A 21,552-nucleotide genomic window follows, 5' to 3' on the forward strand; every position below is an offset into this window, starting at 1 on the left:
AACATTTTGTAATTTTTTCACTATTATATGGGACTCTGACTTGGAAGTTTTTTCCTCTTGTTTCTTATGTATGGAGGAGCATGTGGGGCCCATTATACTGTATACTGGTTGGCCCACGACTTTGTCAAAGTTTTTCATTTTGGCCCTCTGCATGTTTTGAGTTTTACATTCCTGATGTAGAATCAGTCTGGGTAAATGTACATGGACATGGCAATAATGGAAAGCTGCTAATTGGAGTTTGCTACAAGCCTCCTAATATAGCTGAACACGTAGAGGATGAAATGCTGCAACAAATTAAAAAGGCAACAAAAACAAGTCATGGTGAAAAGTGTTGGATCTCTTGAAATTGTTCCAGAAAATGAAGTAATTCTCCCAGAAAATTATTGCAATTACATGTTTTGTTATACACGTTTATTTCCTTTGCGTGTATTGGAACAACACAAGAAAACAGAGAAAATAAGGCAAATTGAACATAATTTCACACAAAATAGGCCGGAAAAAATTGTAGGTAAACAACTTTGTTTCAAGCATGTGAAGCTTGTTCACACGCAATTGTGGCAAGTAACAGGTGTGGGCAATATGAAAATCACAACTAAAACTAGATAAAAAAGGGAGAAGTTGATTCAATCTTTGCATTGTGTGCATATGTGTGCCACACTAAGCATGGAGAAAACAGAAAAAGGAGAACTGTCTGAGGATTTGAGAACCAAAATTGTTGAAAAATATCAACAATTTCAAGGTTATAAGTCCATCTTTAGGGATCCGCATGTTCCTTTGTCCAAGGTACGCATCATAATCAATAAATTTACAACCCATACAGTCAAATATGGTGGAGGTTCAAAGGTGTTTTGGGGTTGGTTCGCTGCCTCTGGCACTAGGTGCCTTGACTGTGTGCAAGACATCATGAAATCTGAAGATTAGCAAAGGATTTTGGGTCACAATGTAGTGCCTAGTGTCAGAAAGCTGGGTTTGCGTCCTAGGTCATGGGTCTTCCAGCATGACAATGACCCCAAACATACTTCAAGAAGCCCCCAGAAAATGGATGGAAACAAAGTGCTGGAGAGTTCTGACCAGCAAGGAGTCTGGATCTAAATCCCATTGAACACCTGTGGAGAGATCTTACAATTGCTGTATGAAGACAAATATTACAGTTTGAGAGTCCTCAGTTTTTGATGCCATCTTTTCAGTTAGCCATTAGTCAGTAAGCTTTCGAGACTACTCAGGTCTCTTCATCAGACATAGTATAACACAAAATCTGAAGAGTCACATATTTATACACAACATGGCACAGGAATAATGCAATAGATAACACAAGTGATGTGAAGCAGAAATATCAGTTTTGGAAAGGGAGAAGCAGTTGTGGCCGTAAAAATAAGTGGCCACAAGTAGATCTATTCTTTTTGTCTTTTTTTGTGTGGCGATGAGAATTCATCCTTGTTCTAAGTTTTTGCCCTGTCTCCCCTACATACAGACCCCCAGTTGGACATTTGGTACATATAATTAAGTACATTAGATGTGATGAAGCTGAAAGTACCTGGGATATTGTGGTCCTGGCGTAAGTTGGGATCTTTATCTTGTCCGTGGTCATTATAAATGGACAGGTTTTACATATACAGTGGATGAGGATGAATTTTGTAAGTTTCACCACAAAGGTGAAACTATCCTCCCGGTCAGTTTGCTTTCCCTCCCAGTACCTTTTCATTCTAATAATGTTAGGTTTTTGAGAGATTATACTTGTTCCTTCTATTTTTTGTTCTCCTTAGCTTGCCTTCTTTGCCCTATATGAATGTGTTTTTGTTTCTCATTCAAGGTTTTCGTAATTTACTTCATACTTTTCTTTCCCCTTGTTGACAGTGTGTTGCAGCCTCCCCTCTGGTTCCTCAGGAGGTACGAGAAACTCCTCAACAGCTTATTAAGGAGTTAGGTCTGTGGTGATGTTTTTAGTTGGGCAGCTAGGGCCTTTCTTGTCTGTACAGAGACTAGTTGGGTGTAGTTGTGGCATTCTCCCCTGTGTGGGTTCTCCGGTGGTTATCAAGATGTGCTTTTGGATAAAACATTTCCCACATTTTGAACATGAAAAAGGCTTCTCCCCTGTGCGAATTCTCTGATGTTTATTAAGATGTGATTTCTGTACAAAACATTTCCCACAATCTGAACATGAACAAGGCTTCTCCCCTGTGTTGGTTCTCTGGTGCTTATCAAAATCAGATTTCTGGTTAAAATATTTTCCATATTCTGAACATGGAAAAGGCTTCTCCCCTGTGTGAGTTCTCTAATGTTTGATAAGAGTTGATTTCTCTGTAAAACATTTCCCACATTCTGAACATGTAAAAGGCTTCTACACTGTGTGAGTTTTGTGATGTTTGATAAGAGTTGATATCGCTGTAAAACATTTCCCACATTCTGAACATGAAAATGGCTTCTCTCCTGTGTGAGTTCTCTGATGGTTGATAAGAGTTGATTTCTCTGTAAAACATTTTCCACATTCTGAACATGGAAAAGGCTTCTCCCCTGTGTGAGTTCTCTGATGTGCAATAAGAGTTGATTTCTCTGTAAAATATTTCACACATTCTGAACATGAAAATGGCTTCTCCCCTGTGTGAGTTCTCTGATGTATATTAAGATACGATTTCTGTACAAAACATTTCCCACAATCTGAACATGAAAAAGGCTTCGCCCCTGTGTGGGTTCTATGATGTGCAATAAGAGTTGATTTCTCTGTATAACATTTCCCACATTCTGAACAGGAAAATGGTTTCTCTCCTGTGTGAGTTCTCTGGTGCCTAACAACATTTGATTTCTGATTAAAACATCTCCCACACTTGGAGCAAGAAAATCTATTCTTCGCTGTGTGATTTTTTTGATGTTTAAGAACAGACTTTTTGAGAGGAAAACTATTTCTATATTCTGAATGTGAAAATGGCTTCTTTGCATTAGGAGCAGTTTGTTTTTTAATGCTTATTTTGTGACTTTGATTTTCCTTAGTAGTCGGTAATGAATCAGAAGACAGGACCTGTTTCATAGGATCAGATGACAGATCTTTGCTGTGAAGGGATGATGGTATATCTGGGGAAATGTCATTCACTTCAATTATATCCTGTGGGATCTGAAAACCGTCTGATTTGAAAATTGAAGATGTCAGCTGTCCCTCTGATCTCCTGGTACAGTTATCTGCCAAGAATAAAACCAATTATTATTTTTTAATAAAAAACACTTGAATTTTATATTTTTGAACATTTCTACTTAAACTGTCTGTAAATAAAGGCAAGTTATATAAAAAAAATCACTTATTCACCAGGACAATGACCATCTAATAGAAAACCTCATAGGATGAACCAGTAGAGCGTCGTGTTCAGCTGTTTGTTCATTCTGCCTCCCAAATATGGAGTAAAAGGCGCAGGCTCTGTCCAGCCACCAAGATTAGGGAGCCTGGGACCGGTAGTACCATCCAGTCTGGCAGTATGGGTGTGTGTGCTGTCCAGCTGGAGTAATCTGCTCCCTGTTTCAGCCATATGGAAAGCACCGAAGCCTATTAAAGCTGGAAGCATATTGCCGGAAGCTGCCAGATCCAGCCTTGTTCTCCTCTGGTCCAGTCCTCTGTGCTCAGCTCAAGGCTTGTGTATTTGTTTCCGGTTGTGACCTCGGCCAGTTTACTGACTACTCTCGTGTCTTCTGATTTTGTATTTTCTCTGCCCTCTTGGTTCTGATCCGGCTACCTGATTATTCTTCTTCCCATCTCACTCCACAGAATAGCAGGTAACAGCAGGTAATATTCAGCAGCACAGAAGGGAGAGAAGGTAGATTCATCCAATAAGATATCAGGGATCTAGGAAGCCAACAGCATCATTACCCTCCGCTTTCTCTTACAGACCCATCAGAACATTTCTTCAAGTGATTTTCTCACTTGTCAGCACTTTCTACGTACGCTGTCATTTGGCTTTGTAGTTTACAGATTGGGGCAGGTAACGGTCAGCGTCTTCTAATCCCAGGGGGCAGGTGGATCCTCCAGGTTGTAAGTTCTATAGAAAAGGGCTTTCACAATTACACAAAGTAAATTGAATATTTTTGGATGGAGGAGAATGTTGAGGTCTAGCGGCAAAATGGTGATCACACGACTGTGATACGGCCGGACTACACGACTGATAAAGCAGCCACAGCCGGTGACAGAGAAGAATCTGTGACATCTCTGCATTTAGTGGTTACTACTCACCTGGGTAGTCATATGTAGGAATCTCCTCTTTACACCGCTCATCACCCCTCACATATGTTTCTGTAGTATTAATATGGGTCAGATCTTCACCCTGAAACAAATATTGTAAAACTCACAGACAGATGGAGAAGTCCCATCTATGATCAGCTCTAATCCTGCCATCTCCACCGGTCTCATTACACAAGTATAGAACATATAATCCTGGTGGATAAAACAAGACTGAGCACAAGACCTTCACAGCCGTCTACACATCATAGGGGAGATCTCATGACACCTTCTCTCCACCTACCTGATGATCCTGAGGAGCATTGGGATCTTCTTGTTTACAGTCCTGTGGAAGAAGAGGACGGGGACATCTCTCTGGTGTTGTCCTCTTACTGGATAGATCTGGAGGAAACACATACAGGGACTGAATTCATTCTTTCCATACAGATAATTATAGGCCGTGTGTATTTAGTCCTGTCTATTACCTGGTGATGTGAGGGGCTGGGGAACCTCCATCATGACGTCCTTGTACACATCTTTGTGTCCTTCTAAATACTCCCACTCCTCCATGGAGAAATAGACAGCGACATCCTGACACCTTATAGGAACCTGACACATACAATGATACCGTCATCTCCCCGATCCCTTCATAGTGTTACTGTATAATGTCCCAGCATTCCCAGCAGTGTCACCTCTCCAGTCAGCAGCTCAATCATCTTGTAGGTGAGTTCTAGGATCTAGTCATTAATGTCCTCATGTATCAGGGGGTGAGGTGGAGGCCCCGTGATTAATCTCTGGTTATGGAGAGACACATTAATAAATCTCACTACAGACATTTCCAGAGTCCTCACCTCTCCAGTTCTGTTCATCTGTTATTCCCATAGATAAGAATGATGTAATGTGACGTCATCAGAATCTCTCACCTCTCCAGTAAGCCGGAAGAGGATCTCTAGGGTGAGGTGTAATATCCTCTCCACCATCTTGTCCCTGTCTATATCCATCTTTGATAGGTAAATCAGGAAAATTTTCTTATATAGACGATCTTCACTGAGAGGATCCGGTATTGTAGACACCTGAACGAGAAGAAGATGAGCTGATGTAACATCATAAAAATCCTGTATAATAATACAATTACTGGAGATAATAAGGGAAACATATGAGGAGATTTATTATTTTTTATTTAGTTTTTTCTTTACATCTAGTAATAAAACCTATATATTTTAGGCCACAGACAACAAGAGATTTCTTCCTCGAAGTCTGCAGCTGAATATGTTTCTCATAGACTCACCTTCCATAATTCTCGTCTCATTTTCCGTCACTGGAATTGGCATTAGCAATAATGCAGGAGATATTTATTTCACGTGACATGAGAAATAACTAATTCATGATGAGGCAACATCTTCTACTATGGATCTAAAACCATATTTGGAGACAGTCCGTCACTGACTACATCTCCACTGGCCGTCTGTATGAATATTTCCCGTCTTCCCCAGACTGTAATCTTCTATCAAGTTAGATCTCATGTCTGATTCACACACAGAAGTTTGAGGCTTTTATAAGAGCTGTTTTGTTTGCACAAATGCCGCGGACAGAAATTATTTGATACTAAAGTCTACATGTACAGTGTATTATGGGTTCTATTTCTAGCCTTAGGCTTTCTTATAATACAAGAAAAAAACCAGAAAAAAAGCAGATATTAAAAGGTTTCAAAAGAAAATTTGCACCAACAATTCTTGTAAAAAGAAAAAACATGCAAAAAGTAGAAGACACATTTTGTAATTTTTTAACATGTTATGAACTCTTTTGGGCACCAGAACATAGATGTACACCTCAGGGATGGCACAGGTGCGGCTGCAATAAAATCCCTGGCAGTTTAACCACTTGCTCCTGCAAAAAGCAAACAAGGCATCTAAGAAGGTGTGACAGAGTTCAGCTGAATGCCCTCCTCCCCAAAGTACTGGGCCTGTAATGTACAAAAGTCTATTAGGCCGGGCCAGAGGCAGAGTTCCATAACTTACTTTTTAACGCCTCCATAAACATTAGACTAAAGTTACATGGAAGCACTGATTTTGGTCGACTATATAATGTATTTGGGGACCTCCCTACAGATGCAGTCAGTCATACAAACCACAGGAAAGCTGGAATATTTGTGTATGGGGGAGTCTGGAGAGATAGCCGTCTGCCAAATGATCCTTCAGCCAACACTTATCTCATGTGTATGGGGCAGTTAGTATTACACTGACAGGCAGTGATAATACACGGCACTACAGTAGTACAGTGCAACACCTGAGCAATCAAAGGCTTCTGTGTTGTATGATCGCACTAATGAGAGTTATTTTAAAAAGTTTATAAAAAAGGTTTAAAAAAAGTTTTAAAGTGAAAATATCACAGTTTTAGCAAAAATAAATATTTGTCACTATAAGGAAAACATGCATATAATGAGAAAATGGAGAGGGAGGTCAGCTCACTGCTTATTTAATGTACCTTGTCTGAAGAACACAGCATGGAGCCGCCCTGCCTAAGGGGCATAATGGGGGCATTACACTGTGTGGGGGGGCGTCATACATACTGCATAAAGGGCATAATGGGGGCATTACACTGTGTGGGGGGGCATCATACATACTGCATAAGGGGCATAATGGGGGCATTACACTGTGTGGGGGCATCATACATCCTGCATAAGGGGCATAATGGGGGCATTACACTGTGTGGGGGGCATCATACATACTGCATAAGGGGCATAATGGGGGCATTACACTGTGTGGGGGGCATCATACATACTGCATAAGGGGCATAATGGGGGCATTACACTGTGTGGGGACATCATACATACTGCATAAGGGGCATAATGGGGGCATTACACTGTGTGGGGGCATCATACATCCTCCATAAGGGGCATAATGGGGGCAATACACTGTGTGGGGGGCATCTTATATCCTGCATTAGGAGCATAATGGGGGCATTACACTGTGTGGGGGCATCATACATACTGCATAAGGGGCATAATGGGGGCATTACACTGTGTGGGGACATCATACATTCTGCATAAAGGGCATAATGGGGGCATTACACTATGTGGGGGCATCATACATACTGCATAAGGGGCATAATGGGGGCATTACAATGTGTGGGGGGCATCTTATATCCTGCATTAGGAGCATAATGGGGGAATTACACTGTGTGGGGGAATCATACATACTGCATAAGGGGCATAATGGGGGCATTACACTGTGGGGGACATCATACATTCTGCATAAGGGGCATAATGGGGGCATTGCACTGTATGGGGGCATCATACATCCTGCATAAGGGGCATAATGGGGGCATTACACTGTGTGGGGGCATCATACATCCTGCATAAGGGGCATAATGGGGGCATTACACTGTGTGGGGGCATCATACATACTGCATAAGGGGCATAATAGAGGCATTACACTGTGTGGGGGCATCATACATACTGCATAAGGGGCATAATAGAGGCATTACACTGTGTGGGGGCATCATACATACTGCATAAGGGGTATAATGGGGGCATTACACTGTGGGGATATCATACATCCTGCATAAAGGGCATAATGGGGGCATTACAATGTGTGGGGGGCATCTTATATCCTGCATTAGGAGCATAATGGGGGCATTACACTGTGTGGGGCATCATACATCCGGCATAAGGGGTATAATGGGGGCATTACACTGTGGGGACATCATACATTCTGCATAAGGAGCATAATGGGGGCATTGCACTGTTTGGGGGCATCATACATCCTGCATAAGGGGCATAATGGGGGCATTACACTGTGTGGGGGCATCATACATACTGCATAAGGGGTATAATAGAGGCATTACACTGTGTGGGGGCATCATACATACTGCATAAGGGGCATAATAGAGGCATTACACTGTGTGGGGGCATCATACATACTTCATAAGGGGTATAATGGGGGCATTACACTGTGGGGACATCATACATTCTGCATAAAGGGCATAATGGGGGCATTACAATGTGTGGGGGGCATCTTATATCCTGCATTAGGAGCATAATGGGGGCATTACACTGTGTGGGGGAATCATACATACTGCATAAGGGGCATTACACTGTGTGGGGGCATCATACATACTGTATAAGGGGCACAATGGGAACATTACACTGTGTGGGGCATCATACATCCTGCATAAGGAGCATAATGGGGGCATTACACTGTGTGGGGCATCATACATCCTGCATAAGGGGTATAATGGGGGCATTACACTGTGGGGACATCATACATTCTGCATAAGGGGCATAATGGGGGCATTGCACTGTGTGGGGGCATCATACATCCTGCATAAGGGGCATAATGGGGGCATTACACTGTGTGGGGGCATCATACATCCTGCACAAGGGGCATAATGGGGGCATCATACATACTGCATAAGGGGGATAATGGGGGCATTACACTGTGTGAGGGCATCATACATCCTGCATAAGGGGCATAATGGGGGAATCGTACATCCAGCATAATGGGCGTAATGGGGGCATTACACTGTGTGGGGGAATCATACATACTGCATAAGGGGCATAATGGGGGCATTACACTGTGTGGGGGCATCATACATAATGTATTAGGGGCATAATGGGGGCATTACACTGTGTGGGGGGCATCATACATACTGCATAAGGGGCATAATGGGGGCATTACACTGTGTGGGGGCATCATACATACAGCATAAGGAGCATAATGGGGGCATTACACTGTGTGGGGGCATCATACATCCTGTATAAGGGGCATAATGGGGGCATTACACTGTGTGGGGGCATAATACATCCTGTATAAGGGGCATAATGGGGGTATTACACTGTGTGGGGGCATCATACATACTGCATAAGGGGCATAATGGGGGCATTACACATCCTGTATAAGGGGCATAATGGGGGCATTACACATCCTGTATAAGGGGCATAATGGGGGTATTACACTGTGTGGGGGGCATCATACATCCTGCATAAGGGGCATAATGGGGGCATTACACTGTGTGGGGGCATCATACATAATGTATTAGGGTCATAATGGGGGAATCGTACATCGTGCATAATGGGCGTAATGGGGGCATTACACTGTGTGGGGGAATCATACATACTGCATAAGGGGCATAATGGGGGCATTACACTGTGTGGGGGGCATCATACATCCTGCATAAGGAGCATAATGGGGGCATTACACTGTGTGGGGCATCATACATCCGGCATAAGGGGTATAATGGGGGCAATACACTGTGGGGACATCATACATTCTGCATAAGGGGCATAATGGGGGCATTACACTGTGTGGGGGGCATCATACATACTGCATAAGGGGCATAATGGGGGCATTACACTGTGTGGGGGCATCATACATCCTGCATAAGGGGCATAATGGGGGCATTACACTGTGTGGGGGCATCATACATCCTGCATAAGGGGCATAATGGGGGCATTACACTGTGTGGGGGCATCATACATCCTGCATAATGGGGGCATTACACTGTGTGGTGGCATCATACATCCTGCATAAGGGGCATAATGGGGGCATTACACTGTGTGGGGGCATCATACATCCTGTATAAGGGGCATAATGGGGGCATTACACTGTGTGGGGGCATCATACATCCTGTATAAGGGGCATAATGGGGGCATTACACTGTGTGGGGGCAACATACATCCTGCATAAGGGGCATAATGGGGGCATTACACTGTGTGGGGGCATCATACATCCTGCATAAGGGGCATAATGGGGGCATTACACTGTGTGGGGGCATCATACATACTGCATAAGGGGATAATAGAGGCATTACACTGTGTGGGGGCATCATACATACTGCATAAGGGGCATAATAGAGGCATTACACTGTGTGGGGGCATCATACACACTACATAAGGGGTATAATGGGGGCATTACACTGTGGGGATATCATACATTCTGCATAAAGGGCATAATGGGGGCATTACAATGTGTGGGGGGCATCTTATATCCTGCATTAGGAGCATAATGGGGGCATTACATTGTGTGGGGGCATCATACATACTGTATAAGGGGCATAATGGGAACATTACACTGTGTGGGGCATCATACATCCTGCATAAGGAGCATAATGGGGGCATTACACTGTGTGGGGCATCATACATCCGGCATAAGGGGTATAATGGGGGCATTACACTGTGGGGACATCATACATTCTGCATAAGAGGCATAATGGGGGCATTGCACTATGTGGGGGCATCATACATCCTGCATAAGGGGCATAATGGGGGCATTACACTGTGTGGGGGCATCATACATCCTGCATAAGGGGTATAATAGAGGCATTACACTGTGTGGGGGGCATCATACATACTGCATAAGGGGCATAATAGAGGCATTACACTGTGTGGGGGCATCATACATACTGCATAAGGGGTATAATGGGGGCATTACACTGTGGGGACATCATACATTCTGCATAAAGGGCATAATGGGGGCATTACAATGTGTGGGGGCATCATACATCCTGCATAAGGGGTATAATGGGGGCATTACACTGTGGGGCATCATACATCCTGCATAAGGGGCATAATGGGGGCATTACACTGTGGGGCATCATACATACTGCATAAGTGGCATAATGGGGGCATTACAATGTGTGGGGGCATCATACATCCTGCATAAGGGGCATAATGGGGGCATTACACTGTGTGGGGGCATCATACATCCTGCATAAGGGGCATAATGGGGGCATTACACTGTGTGGGGGCATCATACATCCTGCATAAGGGGCATAATGGGGGCATTACACTGTGTGGGGGCATCATACATCCTGCATAAGGGGCATAATGGGGGCATTATACTGTGTGGAGGCATCATACATCCTGCATAAGGGGCATAATGGGGGCATTACACTGTGTGGGGGCATCATACATCCTGCATAAGGGGCATAATGGGGGCATTACACTGTGTGGGGGCATCATACATCCTGCATAAGGGGCATAATGGGGGCATTACACTGTGTGGGGGCATCATACATCCTGCATAAGGGGCATAATGGGGGCATTACACTGTGTGGGGGCATCATACATACTGTATAAGGGGCATAATGGGGGCATTACACTGTGTGGGGGCATCATACATCTTGCAGAAGGGGCATAATGGGGGCATTACACTGTGGGGGTCCTGTACTCTGAGAACAATACGTTTCCTCCCTTCCTGTCTCCATAGTTGGGTCGTATGTATCTATTACAGGAAACAGAACAGAAACCTTAAGATTCTTATAAAGGGGCAACACAAGACCCCAAAAGAGCCTCCGTGCTGAAGGGGTTAATGCCCCCTGCGCCCAGTAATGGGGTCTCCACATACCTCCACCTGCAGAGCCGCCACCACATATATGGCTGTTGTGTGCGCACAGGACCTGTGATGAGGTCACAGGAGGGGAGGAGTCAGGGGTCACATGATCAGGGGCCTCAGTGGATGCAGGACTCTGCTGTGCTGGTTGTCATGGTGCTGGATGAGCTGAAGTTTATGTGTGGGGTCAGGAGGGGTTTACAGTGTGGATGTAGCAGAGCCGCGTGTGTACGAGGTGTACGGAGCAGAGCCGCGCGTGTACGAGGTGTACGGAGCAGAGCCGCGCGTGTACGAGGTGTACAGAGCGGAGCCGCGCGTGTACGAGGTGTACAGAGCGGAGCCGCGCGTGTACGAGGTGTACGGAGCAGAGCCACGCGTGTACGAGGTGTACGGAGCAGAGCCGCGCGTGTACGAGGTGTACGGAGCGGAGCCGCGTGTGTATGAGGTGTACGGAGCGGAGCCGCGCGTGTACGAGGTGTACGGAGCGGAGCCGCGCGTGTACGCGGTGTACGGAGCGGAGCCGCGCGTGTACGAGGTGTACGGAGCGGAGACGCGCGTGTACGAGGTGTACGGAGCGGAGCCGCGCGTGTACGAGGTGTACGGAGCGGAGCCGCGTGTGTACGAGGCGTATGGAGTGGAGCCGCACGTGTACGAGGTGTACGGAGCAGAGCCGCGCGTGTACGAGGTGTACGGAGCAGAGCCGCGCGTGTACGAGGTGTACGGAGCAGAGCCGCGCGTGTACGAGGTGTACGGAGCGGAGCCGCGCGTGTACGAGGTGTACGGAGCAAAGCCCTGCGTGTACGAGGTGTACGGAGCAGAGCCACGCGTGTACGAGGTGTACGGAGCAGAGCCGCGCGTGTACGAGGTGTACGGAGCGGAGCCACGCGTGTACGAGGTGTACGGAGCGGAGCCGCGCGTGTACGAGGTGTACGGAGCGGAGCCGCGCGTGTACGAGGTGTACGGAGCAGAGCCGCGTGTGTACGAGGCGTATGGAGTGGAGCCGCACGTGTACGAGGTGTACGGAGCAGAGCCGTGTGTGTACGAGGTGTACGGAGCGGAGCCGTGTGTGTACGAGGCGTACGGAGCAGAGCCGCGCGTGTACGAGGCGTACGGAGCAGAGCCGCGCGTGTATGAGGTGTAAGGAGCGGAGCCGCACATGTACGAGGCGTACGAAGCAGAGCCATGCGTGTACAAGGCGTATGGAGCGGAGCCGCACGTGTACGGAGCGGAGCCACACATGTACGAGGTGTAAGGAGCGGAGCCGCACATGTACGAGGCGTACGGAGCGGAGACGCGCGTGTACGAGGCGTAAGGAGCGGAGACGCGCGTGTACGAGGTGTACGGAGCAGAGCCGCGTGTGTACGAGGCGTAAGGAGCGGAGCCGCGCGTGTACGAGGTGTACGGAGCAGAGCCGCGTGTGTACGAGGCGTAAGGAGCGGAGCCACACATGTACGAGGTGTAAGGAGCGGAGCCACACATGTACGAGGTGAGCGGAGCGGAGCGTGTACGAGGCGTATGGAGCGGAGCGTGTACGAGGCGTATGGAGCGGAGCCGTGTACGAGGTGTTCGGAGCGGAGCCACGTGTGTACGAGGTGTACGGAGCGGAGCCGTGCGTGTACGAGGCGTTAGGAGCGGAGCCGCACGTGTACGAGGCGTAAGGAGCGGAGCCACACATGTACGAGGTGTAAGGAGCGGAGCCGCACATGTATGAGGTGTACGGAGCGGAGCTGCGCGTGTACGAGGCGTATGGAGCGGAGCCGTGTACGAGGTGTACGGAGCGGAGCCACGTGTGTATTAGATGTACGGAGCGGAGCCGTGCGTGTACGAGGCGTAAGGAGCGGAGCCGCACGTGTACGAGGCGTACGGAGCGGAGCCGCGCATGTACGAGGCGTATGGAGCGGAGCCGTGTACGAGGCGTATGGAGCGGAGCCACGTGTGTACGAGGTGTACGGAGCGGAGCCACGTGTGTACGAGGTGTACGGAGCGGAGCCACGTGTGTACGAGGCGTATGGAGTGGAGCCGCACGTGTACGAGGTGTACGGAGCGGAGCCACGTGTGTACGAGGCATATGGAGCAGAGCTGCGCGTGTACGAGGTGTACGGAGCGGAGCCACGTGTGTACGAGGTGTACGGAGCGGAGCCACGTGTGTACGATGCGTATGGAGTGGAGCCGCACGTGTACGAGGTGTACGGAGCGGAGCCGTGTACGGAGCGGAGCCACGTGTGTACGAGGTGTACGGAGCAGAGCCACGTGTGTACGAGGTGTACGGGTCGGCCAATAGCTTTTGAGCAACATACAATCCCCTAAAGTGACCCCATTTCGGACACTGTACCCACCAGGGAAGTCATCTGGAGTGTAATGGGCGTTCTTATCCCCAGGTTTCTCACTGATTTCTTTACCGCTCGGTTGTGTGTAAATAATATTACATTTGCTCAGAGCCGCAGCGAGTGGTTCAGCCAGGGGAGGACACACCGCCGATGCAGCCGCAATCGGGCCCAGAAGTGGAGGGGCCCATGCAGGAAGGGGCGTACTGCTCAGGCAATAGACCACGTAGCTGCTATGGGACCCCTCAGTCAAGGGTCCCGATGCTGCTTAACCCCGTCCACTCCCACCCGTAATAATTTTTGATACCAAGGGCAGAGTGCGGGCATTGAAAAAGGGGGCGTGTCATGCAGGAGAGGCGGCAGCCAATGAACGTTTCCCCATCAGACTGATGAGAGCGCTCATTGGCTCCTGTGTCCGTCCTCCTGCAGGGACTTACACTGGGTCTTCTGCCTCCTGCTGGTCCCTTCCCAGCAGCATCTCCTCAAACAGTAGAGGGTGGGGGAGAACAGTTCACAGCATGCAGGGGCAGGAAGCTGAAATCAGGCCTATCTGCTGTGTCCCCTCCTCCACAGTGGGTCCTGCAGCCCTTTCCAGAAGACCCTGATACCATTAAAGATTAGTATAAGAGAGTATGTATATGTGTGCTGGGCTGCCACCAGGAAATTCAGGCCCCATGCTGGCAAAATTTTTGGTTCCCCTTGAGACTCCGCCCAGGCTCCACCCCAGCTCCGCCTCCACTCCTCGAACCTTCCACAGTCACACCGCCCACTCTTGGAAAAACTCCACTTCTGCACCAAGTCCTGAGGGTTTGTGCCCACGGTCAGGAGCCGCCTGTGTCCCAGAAGCTGTGAGATAGCCACGTGGCTTTTGCCCTCATTTTATGCAATTGAGTGGCGCGATTTTTTTTTTGTAAATGTAGACTTTCCTCATAGATGTTAGTCTGTGGAGAAAGTCCACATGTGAACCCGCAAGAGAAATTGACACGCTGCGGGTCTGAAAGACGCACCGCATGTCAGTTTCCACGGGTGATCCGCAGGTGCACAGAATCGCATAGTTGACATGGGATTTCTAGAAATCCCATGCACTATTCTGTAACACCTGGCCACTGCAGGTTTGATGCCGCATAAACACGCAGTGTCAAACCCGCAGCGGCTCCTGACTATGTGCACATACCCTAACAGTTCCCATAGAACACCAGATCACACACATAGCCAGCAGATTTTGTTTTGGCCAAAAGATTTTGTAAGCCGCCACCACAACAAGGTAGACTCTCCTGGCCGGGGCCTGCTCTACTCTAACCTATTAAACATTTCTTAAAATATCCAGTACTCTTTTTAAGTATATTTTTATTTATTTTTCTTTAAGGGAATTTGTCACATACATTTTTTAAAATGACCAATAATATCACATACCAGGGACTAATACCGCCACACTATGACCAGACCACATATTACCACCACATAGTGACCAAATATTACTACTGTACATACAAGGAACAAATAACACCACACGATGACTGGCGTACATATTACCACCACATAGTGACCGAATAATACCACGTACAAGGGACAAATACCGCCACAACATGACCAGACCACATGTTACCACCAGATAGTGACTGGTGAATATGGATCATTAATGAAAAAACACAATATCAATTACCATAAGTGCTATTATACACAGAAGCTCTGTACATAGTATACAGTGTATAGTGTCAGTGTCCAGGTAATACAGGGATCACCAGTGACATTATACACAGGTGCTCTGTATATAGTGTCAGTGTACAGGTAATACAGGGATCACCAGTGACATTATACACAGCAGCTCTGTATATAGTGTACAGGTAATACAGTGATCACCAGTGACATTATACACAGGAGCTCTGTATATTGTGTCAGTGTACAGGTAATACAGTGATCAACAGTGACATTATACACAGGTGCTCTGCATATAGTGTCAGTGTACAGGTAATACAGGGATCACCAGTGACATTATACACAGGAGCTCTGTATATAATGTCAGTATACAGGTAATAAAGGGATCACCAGTAACATTATACACAGGAGGGAGGGTTAGGGAGCAGCAACACTGAATCCAAACAGGGTGAAGATAGTCCACTGAAGAGTGCCGGTTCCGCTGGTGAGCACAGCCATTTGAAGAAAACGAAAAGGAGAAAATCGGCACTCCAACAGGTAAAATATGAAAAATCGTTATTGGACCATTTAAAAACAGGAGAAAAATGTAAAATTCTTACTCATTTCTGGTGCTGGGGTTGCATCCTTAGTCATAGGAGATAAGAAAAGGACAATTAAGTCATATATATACACGCACAATGGAGTCACATGACACAAAATGAGAAATCAATTAGACATGCAAAAGGTGTGCAAGAAAAATCACAGCCACAGTTCACATTGAAGGCAATTAGATCAAATACAGACAAGGTGATCATTGCAAGAATCACACAACAAGCTACACATGCAAAACACCATGATGGTGAAAAATAAGATAGAATTAAACCTCATACTCTTGTTCATGCTTATTTGTATCCCACTCTGTATATAAACTGTTTATTGCAGGAAATTTGTGTAATAACCACCGATGTTTGTTACCAGGGGATTAGCCATATAGGAACACAGCTCCGGGATTAAGTATGCAGGTGAGAGATCACAGGGTTAAAATATTGCAAATGCCATCAACCGTTATCACAACCAAACCAGAACCAATGGGACCAGTTTACAGTGGGTCCAGAAAGTATTCAGACCCCTTTAAATTTTTCACTCTTTGCTTCATTGCAGCCATTTGGTAAATTCTAAAAAGTTCATTTTTTCTCATTAACCCCTTTAAAGCCCATGAAGTACTAATACGCGTCAGTGCCCTGGGCTTTAAAAGCCTGACCCGTATTAGTACGTCATCACGATCGCGCGCGTACACAGGCTGTGCGGGCGTGATCGCCGCCGGGTGTCAGCTGATTGTCACAGCTGACACCCTGTACTATGTGCAGGGAGCGGTCCCGCACCGCTCCCAGCACATTAGCCCCCGCAATGCTGCGATCGAAGTCGATCGCAGCATTGCGGAGGCAAAGGGAGGTGATCTCAATACTCACCTCCTCTTCCGGCCTCCAGCGCTGTGTGCCGCGGCTTTCCGGGTGTTGCCATGACGACCCGATGTCGTCATGACAACATCCGGGTCACCAGACAGCAGGAAGATTGTTTGGACATGCGCAGTGCATCTCCAAACTATCTTCTCCCTGTCCAGCGCTGACTGTTTTTTTTTCCACTTTTTCATTTTTACGTATCAATTTGTGAAGCACCTGGGGGATCCAAGTTCTCACTATGCATCTAGATAGGTGCCTTGGGGGGTCTAGTTTCCAAAATGGGGTCACTTGTGGGGTGTTTCCACTGTTTAGGCACATCAGGGGCTCTCCAAACGCAACATGGTGTCCGCTAACAATTTGAGACGATTTTCCATTCAATTTGTTAGCGGACACCATGTCGAGTTTGGAGAGCCCCTGATGTGCCTAAACAGTGGAGCTCCCGAACAGGTGACCCAATTTTGGAAACTAGACCCCCAAGGCACCAATCTAGATGCATAGTGAGCACTTGGAACCCTCAGGTGCTTCACAAATTGATTCGTAAAAATGAAAAAGTGAAAAAAAAATACTTTTTCATTTTTACGAATCAATTTGTGAAGCACCTAGGGGTTCCAAGTTCTCACTATGCATCTAGATAGGTGCCTTGGGGGGTGTACTTTCCAAAATGGGGTCACTTGTGGGGGGTTTCCACTGTTTAGGCACATCAGGGGCTCTCCAAACGCAACATGGCGTCCGCTAATTATTCAAGCAAATTTTATAATCAAAAAGTCAAATGGCGCTCCTTCCCTTCCGAGCCCTGCCGTGCGCCTAAACAGTGTTTTTTCCCCACATATGGGGTATCTGCGTGCCCAGGGAAAATTGTACAACAAATTTTGGGGTCCATTTTTTCCTGTTACCCCTGCGAAAATAAAAAAAATTGGGTCTAAAGTAACATTTTTGTGAAAAAAGTTCAATGTTCATTTTTTTCTTCCACATTCCAAAAATTTCTGTGAAGCACCTGAAGGGTTAATAAAGTTCTTGAATGTGGTTTTGAGCACCTTGAGGGGTGCAGTTTTTAGAATGGTGTCACTTTTGGGTATTTTCTGTCATAAAGACCTCTCAAAGTGACTTCAAATGTGATGTGGTCCCTAAAAAAATGGTTTTGTAAATTTTGTTGGAAAAATGAGAAATCGCTGGTCAACTTTTAACCCTTATAGCTCCCTAACAAAAAAAAATTTTGGTTCCAAAATTGTGCTGATGTAAAGTAGACATGTGGGAAATGTTATTTATTAACTCTTTTGTGTGACATATCTCTCTGATTTAAGGGCATAAAAATTCAAATTTTGAAAATTGCTAAATTTTCGCCAAATTTCCATTTTTTTCACAAATAAACGCAAGTGATATCGAAGAAATTTTACCACAATCATGAAGTACAATATGTCACGAAAAAACATTCTCAGAATCAGGGGGATCCGTTGAAGCGTTCCAGAGTAATTACCTCATAAAGTGACAGTGGTCAGAATTGTAAAAATTGGCCTGGTCATTAACGTGCAAACGACCCTCGGGGGTAAAGGGGTTAAAGTACACTCTGCACCCCATCTTGACCAAAAAAACCCCAGAAATATAGAAATTTTTGCACATTTATTAAAAAAGAAAAACTGAAATATTACATGGTCATAAGTATTCAGACTCTTTGCTCAGACACTTATATTTAAGACACATGCTGTCTATTTCCTTGTGATCATCCTTGAGATGGTTCTACTCCTTTATTGGAGTCCAGCTGTGTTTAATTAAACTGATAGGACTTGATTTGGAAAGGCACACACCTGTCTATATAAAACCTCACAGGTCACAGTGCATGTCAGACCAAATGAGAATCATGAGCTCAAAGGAAATGCCCAAGGAGCTCAGAGACAGAATTGTAGCAAGGCACACATCTGGCCAAGGTTACAAAAGAATTTCTGCATTACTCAAGGTTTCTAAGAGCACAGTGGCCTGCATAATCCTTAAATGGAAGAAGTTTGGGACCACCAGAAGTCTTCCTAGACTTGGCCGTCCAGCCAAACTGAGCAATCGTGGGAGAAGAGCCTTGGTGAGAGAGGTAAAGAAGAACCCCAAGATCACTGAGGCTGAGCTCCAGAGATGCAGTAGGGAGATGGTAGAAAGTTCCACAAAGTTAACTATCACTGCAGCCCTCCACCAGTTGGGCCTTAATGGCAGAGTGGCCCGGTGGAAGCCTCTCCTCAGTGCAAGACATATGAAAGCCCTCATAGAGTTTACTCAAAAACACATGAAGGACTCCCAGACTATGAGAAATAAGATTCTCTGATCTGATGAGATGAAGATAGAACTTTTTGGTGATAATTATAAGCGGTATGTGTGGAGAAAACCAGGCACTGCTCATCACTTGCCCAATACAATCCCAACAGTGAAACGTGGTGGCAGTATCATTCTATGGGGGTGTTTTTCAGCTGCAGGGACAGGACGACTGGTTGCAATTGAAGGAAACATGAATGTGGCCAAGTACAGAGATATCCTGGATGAAAACTTCTTCCAGAGTGCTCTGGACCTCAGACTTGGCCAAAGGTTCACCTTCCAACAAGACAATGACCCTAAGCACACAGCTAAAATAACAAAGGAGTGGCTTCAGAACAACTCTTGACCATTCTTGACTGGCCCAGCCAGAGCCTTGACCTAAACGCAATTGAGCATCTCTGGGGAGATCTGAAAATGGCTGTCCACTGTAATGCAGCAGCATTACTGTAATGGTCCAGGGTGTGTTTTGGCTGACCATGTACCTCCCTCTCAGGTGACTGGTCACATGACTGTGACATCACACAGGTCGTGTGCACACAGAAGGTCTGATCACATGACTGTGACATCACACAGGTCCTGTGTGTGCACTGGATGGATATATATACCCTGGTAGATTTGAGACAGGTGTGAAAGGCATGAGGCCTGTTCCCGTGTGGGACACCGTTAGTGTGAGGCCTAGTGAAGAGTCCTGAAAGGCAGAGGCTGGATGTCAAGTGTGAAGACATACCAGTAGCCTTTGAGGGTACAAGGGCTGGAGACCCCCATCTGGGAAAGCCGGCTTGGAAGGCAAGAGTCCTGGAAGGCGAAGGCTGGATATTGTAGGTGAGAAAACATACCAATAGCCTTGGAAGGGACGACGGCTGGAGATCCCCATCTAGGAAGCCGTAAAGCCACAGTGGTGGCAGAACCAAACTGATTGAAGCAGCTAAAACCCGGCAAAGGTAAAAACACTGCTTGATGTGGACATTTATATTGTTACCTTGCTGAAGGTTGTACCTGGAGCCAAGTGGGCGTAGCTGCCACTGGAAAGGCTCGTGGACATTATATGTGTGATATGCGGTTTATGATAAAATAATAAACTGCGGCATTGTGAAATATCGGAAAGACATGGCATGTGTGCTTTAATTGACCCGGTGAGGAGAGTGTCCCCCAGTATGATGACTAGCGCTGATTTACACCACCAACATTCACCATCCAACCTGACGGAACTGGAGAGGATTTGCAAGGAAGAATGGCAGAGGATCCCCAAATCCAGGGGTGAAAAACTTGTTGCATCATTCCCAAGAAGACTCACGGCTGTACTAGCTCAAAAGGGGCTTCTACTCAATACTGAGCAAAGGGTCTGAATACTTATGACCATGTGATATTTCAGGTTTTCTTTTTTAATAAATTTGAAAAAATTTCTACATTTCTGTTTTTTTTCAGTGAAGATGGGGTGCAGAGTGTACGTTAATGAGGAAAAAAATGAACTTTCTAGAATTTACTAAATGGCTGCAATGAAACAAAGAGTGAAAAATTAAAAGGGGTCTGAATACTTTCCGTACCCACTGTACCTTCTCTCCCTTCTGTGCGGCTGAATGTGCTCATATGGTCCCTACAAGACCAGGTCCAGTCTTTCTGACCAAACTTCACTTTTATGATCGACAACATTAAATGTCCAGTGAGGGCCAAGTGTGAATTTCTGTACAATAACAACAGAGTTTCCCTTTATCCTGACTCTTCATTTTCTTTCTAAACCGGCTAACTTCAAACAGCGATAAACTGTACAAAACACATTACACCTGTGCCATGATATATCTCTAAGCTGTGCGTGGCTGATGGCTGTAATATACATTTATTCCCGCCGGCAGGAGATGTGGTGGCATGGCTCGAGTCCTGGTTTCATGGATTCACTCCACGTCATAAATTCCATTATGTTTTTGATCCTAATGAATTCAGATTCCTGTACAATCTCTCCTGAAATGGGGGCACTAATACTTTCTCTACTCTTCTGGTCAGGATTCATCATACCTCCAATGGTCCACCATAAATGAGTGTAAATCAGATTTAGTGTTGCCCTCCACCCAAACATACCTTATTGTTGGCAATGTAACATGTTTTTTCATTGCATGTCTTTTTTTTGTATAGGTTAATTCTGTATGATAGTTTGATTGTGGTGTGGTCGGCCTGCCTCACTTATGTGAGTTTGTAACTCCCTGGTAGTTTAAAAAATGGTCTCCATTGCCTCTTCCAAATGCCTGAGACCAAAATTTAAGACACCTCAGCTTTGTACTAGTATAAAAAGTTCTCTTTAAATGTCTTACGATACTTTAGAT

The 21,552-nt window shown here is 46.1% G+C and overlaps 1 protein-coding gene across 2 annotated transcripts; it reads right to left on the reverse strand.

The window, feature by feature from the left end:
* Nucleotides 1–470: 470 nt before the first annotated feature.
* On the reverse strand, nucleotides 471–11,616 carry LOC141172923 (uncharacterized). 2 transcript variants are annotated; one of them, XM_073657540.1, is made up of 6 exons: nucleotides 11,542–11,616; nucleotides 5,119–5,268; nucleotides 4,681–4,989; nucleotides 4,500–4,597; nucleotides 4,211–4,301; nucleotides 471–3,171 (listed from the first exon to the last, which is right to left on the reverse strand). In XM_073657540.1, exons 3-6 carry the CDS (start codon nucleotides 4,811–4,813, stop codon nucleotides 2,339–2,341), a joined length of 1,155 nt encoding a protein of 384 aa, XP_073513641.1. In that variant the 5' UTR covers nucleotides 4,814–4,989; nucleotides 5,119–5,268; nucleotides 11,542–11,616; the 3' UTR covers nucleotides 471–2,338. The 2 variants fall into 2 exon arrangements, with proteins under 2 accessions (XP_073513641.1, XP_073513640.1); XM_073657539.1 differs by having other exon boundaries at nucleotides 4,681–5,268.
* Nucleotides 11,617–21,552: the final 9,936 nt, after the last annotated feature.

Source organism: Phyllobates terribilis, unplaced genomic scaffold (assembly GCF_046119375.1).
Source record: "Phyllobates terribilis strain yellow unplaced genomic scaffold, ASM4611937v1 Scaffold_12__6_contigs__length_324123572, whole genome shotgun sequence".
NCBI lineage: Eukaryota > Metazoa > Chordata > Amphibia > Anura > Dendrobatidae > Phyllobates > Phyllobates terribilis.